This window comes from Cryptotermes secundus, unplaced genomic scaffold (genome assembly GCF_002891405.2).
Source record: "Cryptotermes secundus unplaced genomic scaffold, Csec_1.0 scaffold2042, whole genome shotgun sequence".
Taxonomy (NCBI): domain Eukaryota; kingdom Metazoa; phylum Arthropoda; class Insecta; order Blattodea; family Kalotermitidae; genus Cryptotermes; species Cryptotermes secundus.
The window spans coordinates 179,826-196,381 of record NW_019743681.1 but is presented as its reverse complement, the minus strand read 5'-3'; the positions used below and the strand labels follow the sequence as shown (position 1 = coordinate 196,381).

The window sequence follows — 16,556 nt, the reverse complement described above, 5'->3', positions numbered from 1 at the left end:
TGTGGTTGCATGCTTATCTTGCATCCCTCCCATATACTCTTACAGCTGAGATGGGCTGATCATTATGCTCATTTGTCATTCACTTCTGGACAGAAAAAATCAATATTGTTTAACCATTTCACGGTGAAATTTTTCTTATACAGATGACATTCACGCGGTAGATTTTGGGGCATGTTGAGAACAACCACATCTTCAATTGATGATGAGATGTGAACATGGTTTTTGCATGCGTTTGGTTGGAAATGTTAACAAGTTTTGCAGTGATGCTCTGGCGGCATTTGAGAATGTGGTATTGCTGCAGATGAATAGTGCTTCACAGTGTCTCCACTTGTAGCCTCTCATTAAGTACTAGCTGTACCTGGAATAACATCACCATTCTTGCAGATATGAAAGCTTACTAAATATCAGTGCATTTTATTTATTTGAATGGGTTCACTTTCCGCAGCATCTCTTCTAATCATTGCATCACTTCATTGGTTTGCTTGGTTTTCAAGCAGTTTTGTTGTTGCTTCAACAGAATGGAGAGCATGAAGCTGTCCATTTGCTGGCTTATTTGCCTCATTTTGATGCAGATCTGAATGTGTATCGGTAACAGTATGGACCATTTGCAGGCAGCAATTTAAACTCTGCACCCATTGATGCAAATGCCAATGCTGTCTTGTACTCATATTTTCTGTAGTTAATTGCTTTGCATGTATCCCCTGTAAGTAGCTCTTCTAAGGAGCCCATTAAGTGGTGCTTTAGTCAGTGTTCTTGTGACCTTGTTGCAGTTGGCATTTTGTGTGCACATGTGTGAACATCCCCCTCTAAAGAAAACAAGTGCAATCTGTGATGACAGCTTTGAACTGTTAGTTTCAAATGTAACCTAGAGATAATGATACTACTCATGTGTTATCCCTCTGATAAGTGGTGAAGTTATCACTGTACTGAATTAAATAATTAAGCAGTATGTCATGAAGGCATATGGGGCAATAGAGGTATAGCTCCATCATTCTTAACTTCAGCACCAGATGGAGGTGAATGTTCGGCTTCATGGCTATGCCACTTTACACTCGAGGATAGAACCAGCTGTACCTATTGGATAGGAGACTGTGTGGGCCTTGGAGCCGGTCTGGCCTCTGTGGAGAAAAGAAAAATCTGTTTCCTCTGCCAAAAATTGAACTCCTGTAGTGTCGTCACAATACTGATTGACAGGAGAATGATGGGAGCATAATGTAATGTGAGGCATGATGAGGCATTGATCTGTTTAGTAATCATCAAAGGGTTACTCAGGTGTAGGTACAGTTACTTATTGCTAGATTTTCATGTAGAATAACCTGCACTTCATACTTTCCCAGTTTTAATGGAATTTTGATACAAACGGAGCCTTGACATTTTTACATACAATGAAAACATCTGCATCTGTTCTGGGTAGCGATCTGTTAAGTGTACAGCAGCATCTTTGTAGAAGTATTGCATTGCTCTCCAGTTGGTGTTTTGTATACATTTCAGGGATTTGTTTTGTTGTGGGTGATTGTGTTTTAATTAAGAGAATCAACATGAAAAATTATTATTGCATTTTAATCAGTGGTACCAATGTGAAAGGTATCCTTAATTTGTGTGTGAGCAGTTCAGTAATTTGTTGACACATTTTATTTGAGGGCTCCCCTAATAAAATAATTTAAATAAGATTAATAATGCAGTAGTAATTTGTCCCAGATCCCTGTAAGTTATCAGAAAATTAAAACAAGAAGTGTGATTTCTGTGTTTGTATCTGATTCTTATGACAGTACTCCAGAAATTTAAGCCAAATAGCCACGTTGTCTTCAAGTGTGGGGTGGGGAGCATCCCATGTATCAGTCCATTCTCCCCAGATTCTGGGGTAAAATAGTCAAAATCAAAAGAAAATAAGAAAATTCCCAAAATTTGAAGTTAAAAAATTAGTCATCTGTCCTAGATACTGTATGATGGTGAGTAAAAGCTTAGATATGAATGTTTAAACAAATTTTTCTGGCCGCCTATCTTGGAAAGATTAAAGAAATATCAAATGATCAATGCATTGCCTAATTTTGCAAGGTTAATCATGGCTGTCCCATATGAACTTTTTGTGGTTTCCTCAGTTCAGAATAGTTTTGATTAATACACACATTCTTTCTACTACACTATTCATTATCATAATATTTCTTATTCAGTCAATTGAGTGTCATTAAATAAAGTAGGAAACAAGTAAAGTATTACTTTCTTGATTGGTTTTGTGTGTCCAATGATAGATACATGCAAGATGGTACATCATGGTCCCCGGCCTCTTGTTATATGTGGGCCATCAGGTTCAGGAAAATCAACATTATTGCAGCGTCTCTTTGCTGAGTTCCCACATAAATTTGGATTCTCAGTTTCACACACCACAAGGAGTCCAAGGCCAGGAGAGGTTGATGGAAAACATTACCATTTCACTACCAAGGAAGCCATGACAGAAGCCATTGCGCGTGGAGAATTCATTGAATCAGCAGAGTTCTCTCAAAACATTTATGGTACAAGGTATGTGGTTGAAGCAGAAAATGGTACTTTCCAGCTACATAATCTCTTGTTCCCAAATAATATGCTCTTCATTACATAAATCATTATTGAATCAGAGGTGTGTGCTCTGGATTCTGCATATCCCAAATTTGAACAGGAAGTCTGAAATTATGATTTTATTGAATATGCATGCCATAATCTTGAAAAGTTTTGAAGAGACAACTGCATTAGTACGAGATGCTAAACTTGATAGGACAGCATTTGCAATTAAGTCGTGCTGATATGGGTGGGACAGCTGGAATTTTTCTTTAAAAAGCAGCTTAGACTTTTTTTACTGTTCTCTGATTCTTTTAATTTTTATTGTTTAAGGTTGGGTATTATTCCTCCTTTTCTTAATTTCTTTTTAGGGGGAAGCAGATGTCTAGTTTGTCCCCCACCAGTGCCCATGGTGGACACCCCAGTGTCAAGTTTCACAGGATTAGAGCTATAACATCCAGACAGACCAACTGATTTGATGTGCCTTACATTCATTCACTTTGCATGAACTCCTAGCTGTTGCATATCTCTTCTCACCACTTCTGCTGTCTTCTTGCAATAAAGAGACATGTATTTGCTTGGTTTACAGTAAGGCGGCAGTGCATGCTGTGCTGTCAGAGGGGAAGGTGTGTGTTCTTGATATAGATATGCAGGGAGTTAAAAAAGTGAAGCAGTTAGACATGAATCCACTTTACATTTTCATTATGCCTCCCTCCGTGGAGGAACTCGAGAGTAGACTGAGGGAGCGTGGGACCGAGACAGCAGAGAGCCTTCAGAGACGATTGGATGCTGCCAGAGAAGAGATTGAGTATGGTGAGTGTTATTACAAAGTTGGTTGTATAAATTGGTTATGCATCTGTCCGCTGCACCACTGTTTCCTTTTTTTGTGATTTCACACCAACTACTTTTTTTTACACTAGCATTAAACATTGGGATATAAATTGCATCAAGGAAAGAACAGATATTTTATGAAATAAAAGTAAATGTTCTGTGAAAGACATGACTGAACAGATGTTGTGTGTCCATGTGAAGTATATTTTTCTAAAAGGTATACATATTGGACGGAATGCAGGGATGCAGTTGTGACTCTTACTTTCCTCCAAGTGCCTCAGTCGTCATGGTGAAATAGCGGGCATAGAGGTTAATAATTTTATAATTTAGGTATCCATTTTGTTTTCGCCTTGCATTAGTACAAATTATTACATATTATTCACATCATGGTACAGGTAGTCAGGCCTGTTTTGATTTCACATACACATTCCTTTTGATCTTCGTTCTTTGTGCCATACGCATATAGGCAGTGTTCTTGATGTTTCAGAAGTGCATGGTGCCTCTGTCATCAGGACTGAAGTGAGGAGGACAGCTGAGTATTCATGTATTCAGCAGACTCACTGGGTGGAAGGAAGGGGCCTGGTGCCTTGTCTGGGGAAATAGGGGAAGAGGACAGAAATTATTAATTAGTTCTTTTTAGGGTTACAGAATCCACTCTAAAGATCATCAGAAACTTGTGGTCCTAAGGAGTTGCCATCCCAGTGCTCATAAAAAGCATTGGTGCAACCGAGAGATCAATGTTTGCCTTTACTGTGTGGTTTGGCATTATTAGTAGGATTTTAATAAGCCCTTCTGTTTTGTAAGGGAGAGTGACAGGAAACAGTTATTGATATACCGTACAGAACAGTTTGCCTGTGTTATTGCTTGATGTTTCTGTTGCAATTAAGAATACCTGTGGCTCATGCATGATGGTGCTTCACCACATTTTAGTCTTCAAGCTCAAAAATTCCTGGAGAACTTTTACTGTACCTGTTATGTAGGTCAAGGAGGACCCATTGTTTGATCCTTATATTCCCATGATTGAAAGTCATTAAATTTTTGTCTGTAGGGACATTTAACTTTGAGAAGGAAAAGAGGTCTGTAGTGGGGACTGGAGGCTTTTACAGATTCCTGTTCATATGAACTGTTATTGTTCTGGTGTGCATAATTTGACCTTACGTTTGTGCCTGGCCTTTTAACCCTTACACTGCTCTGGTCAACATATGTCAATCTCTGAAAAACATGGCATCCTTGCTGCGATTGACAAAACCCATATTGTGACTTTAGAGTTTCAAATATCAGGTTTCTTTGCACCAATCTCAATCAAACTTGGCAGGTATATAGAGTCATCTATTGGGAACATAGTGGAGCATCATTCATTTCAATGGTTGCATTCTTCTGCCCTCTAGCTTAAGAAATGTAAAAGGTTGCATCTGCACAGTGAAGCACGCACTCCATGGTCATGTGACGCGGGTATTTCACAGGGCTAGTAAAAATGGCTTTATAGAGTGTGTGGTGTTTTCCATAATAGTTTTAAATAAAGTTGTGGACTTGGTCAACATGTGACAATGATAAGACTAGGATAGTGAATTATGTACTTTTTTGGCCATCTTGGACAACCCTGATTTAAATGGACTTTTCCCCTGTGAAAAATACTGAATAATTCAACATTTTTGCAACTTCTGATGCCCGTTCCCTGTCTGAGTTAAGATTAGTTACATTTTATCACAGATTTTCATACTTTGCCCTTAAATTATTGTCATGTGTTGGGTGTATAACGCGACAAATAACTTCATGCCATCTTGAATATAGCAAATTTATTCCACTCGCTCATACATTTACACAGTTTACAATTTTACAGTTACTGATATCTGCAGTATCACACTTACTTCTCCTGCTTCCACTCGCTCCGGCGAATGCTAGACTGCAATTGACTGGTTACTCTCTCTCTAGTAACTCACTCAATAATCACTACTGATGTCAAAGTCAAAGTCATATTGCGACTGACGATCAGTCAGTCAGTCAGTAAGTCTTGGTATCGAGCATCCTCCTGGGGCTCATGACCAGATTTATATTACTTGACAGTTACGGTCTTGTTTCTGTGGGGCGCCCTCTCTGATGAGAGGATGGGTCTGTCTTTTGTATATGCTGCTGGCCCTTGCCAGCGCAGTGTTTCTAGGGTTCTAGTCCCTTGGGACTTGTGACCATATTTTACTGCCTCACATTTGAGACTTCCCTTTTCGTCGCCTCCTATGACTCGCAGGGTCACGGTGGAGGTAATCCACTACTGAAGAGTGTTCGCTGCTCCTTATTTATGCTCGGCGCAGACAACACAGAAAACAGTTATGTGATTGGTACCACTGTTGTGTAATGTCGTATTTACCGATTGCCTAGCAACAGTCGTTGCACGGGCTTCCCTGTTGCATGACGCCGTGTTTACCAATTGCCTAGTGTTAGCAGCATTGTCCTGTGTTACGTCAGTGTGGGAAGTGTTGTTACGTCACTGCAGGGGAGGGGGACGGAGTGTTGACTGGCCTGTTACCGTAGCAGCGGCAGTGCTCCAAAGCTGTTGCATCACTGCTGGCGGGGTGTCCTGCATAGCACAAATACGTCACATTATTTATAATTCAGCACAGAGGGTACTGAGAGTTACTTAACATGCTGGCAGTGAAAGGGTTAAATAACACCCAGTATATTTATATGTCATTATGAGTGAACCTACATTGTTCAAGTAAAATAATCATCAGGAACAATGATTACTGATTATTTTTATTTACAGAAGTAATAAGCACTGTTCTGTTAAATCCATGACATTTTTGCTTTGTTAATTATGCTAAGGGTTGGATTCAAATTTAGAGATCTCCATTTAGGAAATGGGGAGGCATGTAGTATAGTTGGTTGAGGCACTGTGCTACAAGCCAGAAGGTTGCACGTTCGATTCCGGATGAGGTAACTTGATTTTTTCAGTTGACCTAATCCTTCCAGTCTTACTGTGGCCCTGGGGTTGACTCAACCAGGAATCTTCCTGGGGGTAAAGAGTGGTTGGAGCATAAGGCTGACAGCTTACCGCCATCTGTTTGCTGATTGTCTAGAGAATGTGGGAGCATCAAATTCTCACAACCATATGGGCCTCCTTTGCCTGTTTACAAGGATAGCTTTATATTTATCACCATTTAGGAAGTTGTTTGTGGCCAGAGCAGAGGTATATATACAGTAAAACTTGGTTATAGCAACATCGGTTTCTGCGACACCTTGTCTATTGCGTCAAATATTCAATGGTACGAACTAATTCCTCATAAAGCAACTGTTTTTATACCTTGCTTAGTACGACATGCACAAATGCATCAACCTTGTATGTAACGTCATTTTCATTCCTGAATTTCTCTGATATCGTGGGAAAGTTCGATGTGTCTGCCCACCCTCACTTTCTCTACTTGCTGATGTGACTGTCCTGGAAGAATACAACCGCGGGCTGCAACAGGAGCGTGGGTTTTATGCGAAAACAAGGGTGCGGGGTGGGACTGCGTGAATAGTGCAAGAGGACGCGGCAGGTTGTTAACTGCATTCCTTTCCTAGAATCTCGTCTAATGGCCTCACATTGTCTACTTACCCTATAGTGTTCCTGCCTAAACCCAGAGAAGTGCAGTTGCGAAAATATGGCAATGAAAAGGAAAGTTTTAAGCATTGAAGAGAAAGTTAAAGTGATTCGTGAAATAGAAAATGGAAGGAAAAAAGCTGACGTATGCCGCAAATTTGGTTTGGTGAATTCTACAGTACAAACGATATGGAGAATCCATATTAATTCCACGTTAATGTTATGTTAGTCTGTATTTAACTATGTAATTCACTAAAAAATGCAACATTTTGACTCTGTTATTGGTAGATTTTTACGTGACTAACATAAGGCTACTGTGGAAGTGCCCATTTTGGTTACGACATTCGTTTATAACGACACTATTTTTAGGTCCCTTTGATGACATAACCAAGTTCTACTGTATATTGTGTTGTTATGGTCGGGGAAGTCAGTGAGATTTAAAGAGAATGTGCTAGCTATGTTCATGTATGTCTGAGTACCAAGTGGCCAGCTTCTTGCTTCTGTCTACTCATGCAGTACTATTTTCTTAAAATGAAATTATGTTGAGGTATGGAGTTGCTTGATGCTGACAGCTATAGCATTTTGTGGTTGAGGCTAAGTGCACTGAATGATTGACTGATGGATGTGTTTGCTTCCTAATGCAGGAAACACGCCAGATAACTTTGATCTTGTGGTGGTGAACCACTCGCTGGACAAAGCCTATGCTAGCCTGCGTGAGTTTGTTGTGAGAGAGCTGGGGAATGACAAAGTTGATGGTGAGTCTCCCTCTGCAGAAGGGTCCAGCTCAGCTGTGTATTGTTCTGTGGGATCATTCACATATCAAGCTATGGGGTTGCTTGGAAAGGGGGGATTGAACAAAGGCTGAAAAGTAAATGAAAGTCCATACATTGGCCATTTCTTAACCCTTTCTTCACTAAAAGCACCACAAATAAATTATTTATACCCCTTGCAGAGCAACACAGTTTGTGCCAAAAGGAAATGGGTAGTTAGTGATTCATGCAGTTGTTTTCCAGAAAGTAGTTAAAAACAGGGGCACTATGGTTATGGTACTTGGTATGTCCAACATTCTCAGAATTACACTTGCACCATGCAAGTTAACCGAAACTAGTGGCAGAAATTGAAAGCACATGTCTGGCGCATATTGCGAGACATGGGCAAGTGGATCTTAAGTGTCATTTAGATTAAATTTGCTTCTGTGGAGCGAGGTTATTATTTGCATTCAGATTGTAGTCTTCCGGGTTGTGACACATAACAGTACTGTTGTAGGTTGATACAGATGTTTTAGAGTAGGCGTTCTTAACCTTTCTTGTGTGACGTGTCGCTTTGCAGCCTAGTGAAACCTGTGGACACCTTCTCAGAATAATTTTAAATGCATAAAATAAAATATGTAGGATTATGAAGGAAACCAGTTGTATTGAAATACAGTTATCAAAATACTGAAATAGCAAATTTGTGATATAGTAATATACATGTGCTTCATTAATGCATTAAATAACAAGACAGTACATTTAAAATATATGCAAGTTAAAGTTAAATCCTGTTTTTAAAGACTTACCAGAATGAAGACTGTTGTTGCTTAGTTTCATTAAGAACGTTGTACTGTTGGGTGGTCCTTGACAAGGCAACATGCATGTCATGTTGAACATCCTGTATATTTTGATTTTTTGTTTTGATGGTTACAAGTGTTGAAAACCCCAATTCACAAAAATATATTGTTGCAAATGGAATGAAGGCTTCAGTAGCTCACATTACAAGGCAATGATATGCTTCTCTCAAGGAACACCAGAATTCTTCAAGGCTTTTTGAGCTAAATTCAACTTGTAGTAAGTTTTTTGTCCTAAGAACAATCAGTTCATCTTTGTGTAGGTCAGCATCTTTGGTACAGTTTATATCAGAAGGAAAAGGATTGAGGATCCATGGTTGAACTTTAATTACATTAAGACAGAAATAACTCCTGGAAGAGTTCTGAAGCATTTCCAGGTGTTTGCAGATTTCTCTTGTCAAAGAACTGGACAGAATTTTGTATCTCAGCTTCAGCTTGGTAAATCACTTTCTGCAGCATTTGGAAGTTTGCAAGGATGTCAGCCTCTCCTCTCTTCTTCCATATTGACAACTTAGCCTAGAACAGCCATGATGGCACACCACCACACAAAAATCTTCTGCCCCAGCAAGCACATTCAAGACAGCCACAGCCAAAAATCCAAACAAGACCATATGGCAAACACATGCAGCTCAAGGACACCAAAGTCAAAGCAGGTTTGTAACCCACTCAATCAGAAGTAATCCGAGGCAACGACATAAGTGAAACAAAACAGCCATACAGTGAGCACCACAACCTGTACACCTGAAGACGGCCAGTTTGACTGAAATTTGTAGCGTCAGTAAAGAAAAATGATAAGCCAAAGTTGCACATAGACACCATAGAAGCAAAAAGCAAAGTTAACCAAGAAAGCTTGTAATTTTTCAGTACCATCCCATACAATGTAATGACGACTTCCGGACCTTGAATTGAAAGATGTATCTCATTCATATTGTTAAAAATATCTGATAGGTAAGCCAACCCATGGATAAAGTCCTTTCTTTCAAAGTGTTCCAAAGGTGGATTTTCTTCTTTCTTTCAGAAAAGTGAAATTTCTACCCTTAATTCGAAGAAGCACTTTGAGACCTGTCCTCTTGAAAGCCAACAAACTTCTGTATAGTAGAGGAGCACCTAATATTCTGCTTCCATTTTTTTTAACAAAATGTTTTAAAAATGCAATGATTCAGAGACCAAATTATAAAGTTGTTGACTTTCGTGACTGTCGACAAAACTTTCTTTCAGGGCTGTTGGAAGAGCCTTTGTTGCCAGTGCATGGCTATAAAAAGCAACGAGTGATGATGACATGAGGAGCTTCCTTTTTCACTGATGCAGCAAAACCAAAAATATTACCAAGCGTTGCAGGAGCTGTCTGTTCAAAGAGAGTGAAGCTCTACTTTACAGTCAAAGTTTTGTTTGGCAAAAGACATTTCCAAAATATCAGTGGTCTGTGTAGTTTCCAAAGAGGCCCACAAAATAGGAATTCCTTGTTGATGGGGTCACAATACGTGTAGCAAACAAAAGAGGAACATTGGCTACATTGAGAGGATTGTAATTTCATCCAGTTGCATGCTGAAGGGGAACTCTGTAAAATGTTAAAAGGAAGAGCATCTCTTCTAGAATGTATCACATCATATGACAAGGGAAATGCTTCCAGTTTTTTCCTCTGTTCCAGTCCACAAACCAGCTTCACCATTTCCAGTTCGTCTGGCTTTACTAAAGTCTTTCCAGTAGTGTGGGGCTGCTTCTGTCTGGTGGTCAGGGATGGCAAATCCAAGTTTTGGAAGTGTCCCACTCCCCCCCCCCACACACACACACACACACAGGAAAGAAATCCTACATCATTAGATGCATTTTCGGAATGGACAGACATGAGGTGCTGTTTCAGTTTTGCTGACTTCATACTTCCATTCACAAGGATTTTTCCCCACATACAACTTTTGTGACCCGTCACATTCATTAATGCAAGTGAAACCATGTAATATCTAGTCATACTTCTCATTTGAACTCTCCAGTTTTGCAAAACTTACAATGAAAACGACTCACTCACTTCCATGTATTGATCAACAAACAATCCTAGATAAAGAATACTGGAGAGCAGTGTAGGTACCGTTAGTTCCTCGGAACTCTAGCTGTGGTAGAGGGGTCATACCATCTCTCGTGGAGCTGGGGGAGCAGTCTTATCAGCTCATGTCAGCGTGGGTACTAGCAGTTTGGAATGTAGCATCTTGGAGTGTGGTCAGGTGTATAGTACGTTGTGTTGCTTGTTGGTGTCCATAGGCAATGTTTTCTGCTCGGGGAGCAGCTCTGAACGTCACCACAGCAAGTGTACAGCTTCGTGTGCTCCCCAACAGCGTTTACCTTTCCGCACGGCTAAAGTTACAAGGCACTAACTGTATCTGGGTCACCAATATGAGACACAGTTTGGTTGCCGAACAACTGCTAGGTGCAGTGTTGCCCGATAGTTGGCCAGGTACATCACACGAGCATATGTAGACAAGAAGACTGTGATCATGTGCAATCTAATAACTACCATAATTTCGAAGTAGTGATGAGCATGAAAGATATTATGAGATTACTGCAACAGCTGTAATGTTATATGAAAATGTCTGTGATTTTTGTTGGTGACAAAGTTATAGGTATTGCTATTGCTACTATGCTTAGTTGCCTACATTCCTAATTGAAGGAAATATTAAATTTCGGTTAGAGGTTAGTGAAAATAAAGATGTCATTTTTTCCCCCCATCCAAGTTCACTGACCCTTGGGGGCCCGTAGATCCCACGTTAAGAACTCCTGTTCTAGAGGAATGTGCTGTCTCCATCTTCAGGGTGAAAGTGAGTCTGGTGAGGATGTGGTCAGATTGTACGGGTGGGTTGCAGTTAATGTGGTCACTCATATTTGTGAGAATGCCAGTCCAGGCCAGTAGGAATGGGCACTGGGAACTGACAGCAAAAACTGTCCTTGAAAGAGATCTGCCCACATAACCAACAGTCATCACTTCAGCCTTGAAGATGGAAACAGCATGTTACTCCAAAACATTGGTATCTTCTTACAGTACTGCACAGTGTAACATCTCAGTCTGAACGCTCCCTGCTGTAAAAATCTGAAAACAATATCTTCGTGTTCTGAATGAGTCTCATAAACAGAACAATATACTGTAGGTTGACATATGAACATTTAAAGTTCTTGTAATTCAGACAGGTATGAGTATTCTTAACATTTAATTTTATTTGTTGTACACAGGATGAATATGTTTCTGACACTGCTGTGTTGATCCCTATTGCAGTCTTTTATCTGTTGTAGGAAAACCATGTTTATGAAGTTCTAGTGAACAGTATATTGTATAACATGCAACAGATATAATTACAGTTCAGTTCTCATGTTTAGGTTTTCATTTTCCCTGAGCCAGCATGAAGCATACGAGAAGTCAGAACTCACTACAATAAATTGCCAGTCAATTTCTGTCACCTGTATGGGCCAGAGAAACATTGACCATTTGTGCTTCAAATGTCTTCACCATTTGAGAGATTTAGGAAATAAACCTCTTCCACTGTTTCTGCACAGTTTTCTGTTTGTGGCTTTTCATCACAGGTGGAAATGAAATACTATGGAAATATACAGGACGTAATATTTTCTTTATGTCAAAAAATATTAGCCTGGGACAGTTGTGTTAATAACACAGAAAGGGTTAAAACATGGTGCAACTGTATTTTCATATTGGTTTTGAATGTTTTTATACATGTTACTGTGAAAAGGGCAAGTTATAGTAGTGTTCTGCAGATGTTAAAAGAAATCTTGGCTTGTAATAATGTTGCACAGTAACTCCTTATAAAGATTCAGCATGCTTATAGTATAGAAAACATTTGGTTAGCAAGTGCAGTTTACTCCCAGATAGTGGTATTTGTGCAATGTAAGTTAATAGGCATTTTGTACTACTTTGTACAATTTGATTTTCAGTCCCAGAACTTAGTGAAAGTTCAGCCATGTTTATTTGAACGTGAGATGCAACCTAATTAAAAAAATGACATTCCACTACAAACGTGATTATAGAATTATGTCTTGAAACTTCCTTTTAACTTACTAACTTCATGGAGCTGATTCCTTCTTGAGAAGCTGCCAGTAGCTCAGCTACTCAAGAATTTCCCAAGATTGTGTTTTACCTGAAGGTTCTTTACTTGTACACAAGAACCTTTCACTGGTCCCTATCAGTAGCCAGATGAATCCAATACTTAATTCCTCTAGTGCTAAAAATATGCATTGTACAAAGAATATGTTTTATGGTATTCTGTTGCCAGTGGGCATGTGTTTTATTTGCTGATGCATCTGTTAGTCAAATAAAGATAGCTGTTTTAAATGTAACTTGATAATCACATGAAGTTAATACACATCATACTGTATAGTAATTCTGATTTATTAACATAAATGCATATTGTGTGCCAGTAAAAGTGAATGTTACCAGCAGATCTGAGTTCTTTTGACCATCTGCAGGTCAGTAAGAGGTTTTGATATTTATATTAACAGGAAGTAGATACAGAACTTGACATTTTGTTTATTTGAATTAGGTGTATTTAATGTTATGTTTCTTTATTGATGTATCCTGCTCATGTTATAGTGTATTCCTTTTTATGCCAGCAGACTGCCTTTATTTTGCATTTTATAAAAAAGTTTTATTTTATAATTTAGGCCAAAATCATGACTTGTCTTATTTTACATTTTATAAAATAATAAGTTATTAAAATTGATAATTTTAAACTTTGATTTGTTCTTTATTCTTGTTTTATAATACTTGAATGGAATCAACTCATTTAATTGTCTTATATTTGTATTGATTGTGGCTTCTTATCACAAAATGTCATGCAGATCCATGAATCTTCTCCCTCATGAGACAAATCAGAACAAACAGAGATATCAGTGTTCAGCCTCAGTTTTGTTAATGGGCTACTGAACTCACAAAATAAGTCAGTTTACAAGATGAAGTTTATTTTTGCTCAAGCCTCAAGCCATGAGGGTACGCAGAAGAATGCAGATAATTCTTGACCACAGTAGCTTCATGTTCTTGATACTTTGAAACCAAGGGAAAAGGCCCACTTTTATCATTGGACAGTAAATTCAGTGGTCCCATACCCAGTTTGGATGTTTTGAAGAGAAATACTCTTGTTGCATCTGTCAAATATTGAAGTTTAGCAATTCTGACTGTAGCTAGTTGTAGCTGGCTACTGTCATGGCTCCTGCAGTGTGTGCACTCTGCTGTCTGATAAGAAGAACAGTGAAAGTTGGGGTTTTAATTGTTCTCAGTATTGTAACTACCTTCCTTTTGAAATTATTCTTAAGTATTTGACACGATACGGAAGTGAAGGCTGATGCTGATGCTGTTCAGCTGTATACATAGGGAAGACAGCACAGTTAACACAGTACAAGGGAAAGTGTAATTCTTTCAAATATTCACATTTATGTATTTCCCATTGTGTACCCTGTCACTGTGCTGGATTTCAAGACATTACAATATATGACAAATGATGAATTGCATGATTCCTGATGCAGGGGGGTGCAGTGACTAGAGTGAAGTACAGCGCAGACAGCGAGAGCTGGTGTCACATCACCCCTTCCTTGATGTTGGTGCAATCATTCTGCCTCTGCATGAAAGCTGACAGGCCCCACCAACACCACTAACACTGTGTCATGCTTGATACATGTCCACCCCTGTTGTGCTTGACCTAACCCGGCCGGTACGTATCCCTCAGAGCAGAGAGGCTGGAGCTCTATCCTCACTTGCAATTTCTGTGTGCATGAGAGGTGGAGCCAGTGTTTAGTACCATGTTCCTTTTTTACTTCATTCTGTGGATCATTTTACATGTTCAGTATGATACTTATTTAAAATGCCTCAGTTTAATGATTTCTTTACCTAAGGTTACTATTCAGCAGTACAGAGTAAGATTTCCAAAATGAAGGTTATGTAAGATTTGAAGTTTTCACAATGAATAAATGTGTTAAGATCTCAGGTAATCAGCTGTGCCAGTGTTGAGTTAAACACTGATATTTCAGAGATATCCTCCATGTCATGTCATCTCTGATGATGGAGACAGAGAACATGTCTGAAACACTGGTATTTAACTCAACTTGGACACATAGCTGATTGCCCAAAAGAACTGTAGCACATTAAAGGTTTTCTTTGGTTTTGTCTTCAACTCTGTTGCTGTAAGTAGGGATGTTAATGTGCACGAGAAAGTCCTTTGATGAAGGGAAATGGATGCAGTAAGGGCTGAGACTGCGGAGTGATTTTACTTCTGCTTGTTAACTCCTTCACTGCATTTAAGAAGAAATTGGACTGTGCAGTTTACGTTTAGTTGTTGAGAGCAGCAGTGGACACTGGCTGTTCCATTGGAAAGGTAGTGTCTGGTAGAATGTTCTGCAGTACTGGGCACACAGATTGTAATACATGTTTTATTTGCATTTAATTATTCCATTATTTTTGAACACTGGATTAAAAAATCTTAAGTGAGGTAGAAAATTAGAAGGGACTGCAACTGGTAAGGAACATAAAAGGAATGGGATGATATAGGAGTGTGGCATTTGTAACCCAGAAATTGTGTTTATGATGAGGCAACAGTAATGCTCGTCACTTAGCTATATTCATCCATTGGAAACTTATTTTTCATTGTAAGGAGGTCTACATGTCCTTATTGCTCTCATGAGTGATGATGTGCATGTGTGCGCGCTGTCACACATGAGAGAGATTATGTGAGAGCCTTCAGATGATGCTGTAGCTGGTCCAGTGTGAGAGGGACATACTACTCACATTGACTTGCACTGAGTGTATAGAGACTTGCGGAAAAGTGAACAGGCTGGCAGTCTGTACACACCACAGTTTCCCTCAAAATTATCCCAGTAAATCTTTCCATAGCTGCCATGAAGCAGGCATGTACATTATATGCCTGTTAATCTCAAGTTCTTGTTACTGTAGAATATTCGCTCATATTCTTTCTGTGGAAATGGCATCTGAGAGTAACACATTGAAATAGGTGTTCATGTATGATACTCATGTGAACTGTAAGGAAAATGTTTCAGCATAAATTTCAGTATGGCAGAGTTGTAAACAAAAAACTGCTCATGCAGTTGTAAATAAATTTCAACAGATAAAGTCATTATTAAATGAAAAGAACTGTATCAAAATGAGTAGAAATTGGATGAAATAGATTTACACACCTTGCACAGGAGACTGGAGGCTAAGGTTTGCTTTATTTCCAAAATGGGACTTAACATGTGAATATTTTGTGGAGGTTGACATCAGGAATCATTTCTGGCATCCACTGTTGACATGTGGGTTTGCCGATTGCACCTGGGTCCAAGCTGATGTGTGGAGCTGATGCCTCTTCTGGACAGGCTGAGCAGTATGCTGGAAGCTGTGAGACTTCCTCTAGCCGTGACCCATCTGCACGGGTATTCAGTCATTGGTTCTTCTGTTTATTTTTACGATGCCAGTGGTTGAAGCATTTCTCTTTTGTTCAAAATCTTAGATAGATAAACTGGACAGCAGAAGCTAATTTATGTTACAGAAGACTTACAACAGCAAATTTAGGGCAGTGAGTTGTAAAAATCTGTTATATGATAGTATAATTTCATGAACCCTCATTGGTCACATTTATGTGTGTCCTTGTACATTTATTGGTTCTGATACCTAGTCAGGTGTTTTTTGTATTCAGTTTGCTTTATTTAACTTAAATTTGGAATGGGGACATGATCAGGATAAGCTAGCAATAACTGTTTGTCTGTTTATTGTGAAGGGCTTTTAATGGAGAATGTCTGTGTTCCCAAACCATAACATGTGATACTCATCTGCTTGTATTTATTTTGAGTTGTAAGTGAAGACAAGGTGTACTTGTTCATCAGTAGTCCCTAAGTTAACAATGGCAATACAATTGTATGTATATTAAAAATCTTAGATAGTAAATGTTTAAATGTTAAAATTAATTGTTATTATGTTACAGAAACCATTCCATATAACCACTCTTCAAAGTGGTTGAAATAAAATGAATAGAAACTGTA

General features: G+C 38.9%; 1 protein-coding gene across 7 annotated transcripts in view; it reads left to right on the top strand.

Annotated features, from left to right (window-relative positions):
• Positions 1 to 16,556, top strand: part of LOC111874298 (guanylate kinase) — a 24,937-nt gene extending 8,381 nt beyond the window's left edge. For 4 of the 7 annotated variants that reach the window (XM_023869685.1, XM_023869681.2, XM_023869684.1 and 1 more), the window contains 4 exons: positions 2,250 to 2,517; positions 3,122 to 3,345; positions 7,582 to 7,692; positions 8,804 to 10,702. In XM_023869685.1, the coding sequence (XP_023725453.1) occupies positions 2,261 to 2,517; positions 3,122 to 3,345; positions 7,582 to 7,692; positions 8,804 to 8,847 (636 nt within the window). In that variant the 5' untranslated portion in view covers positions 2,250 to 2,260 and the 3' untranslated portion in view covers positions 8,848 to 10,702. Of the gene's footprint in view, positions 1 to 2,249; positions 2,518 to 3,121; positions 3,346 to 7,581; positions 7,693 to 8,803; positions 10,703 to 11,900; positions 13,202 to 14,054 lie in introns of those variants that run through there. The other 3 variants (XR_002844527.2, XM_023869682.2, XM_023869683.2) reach the window with 3 other exon arrangements.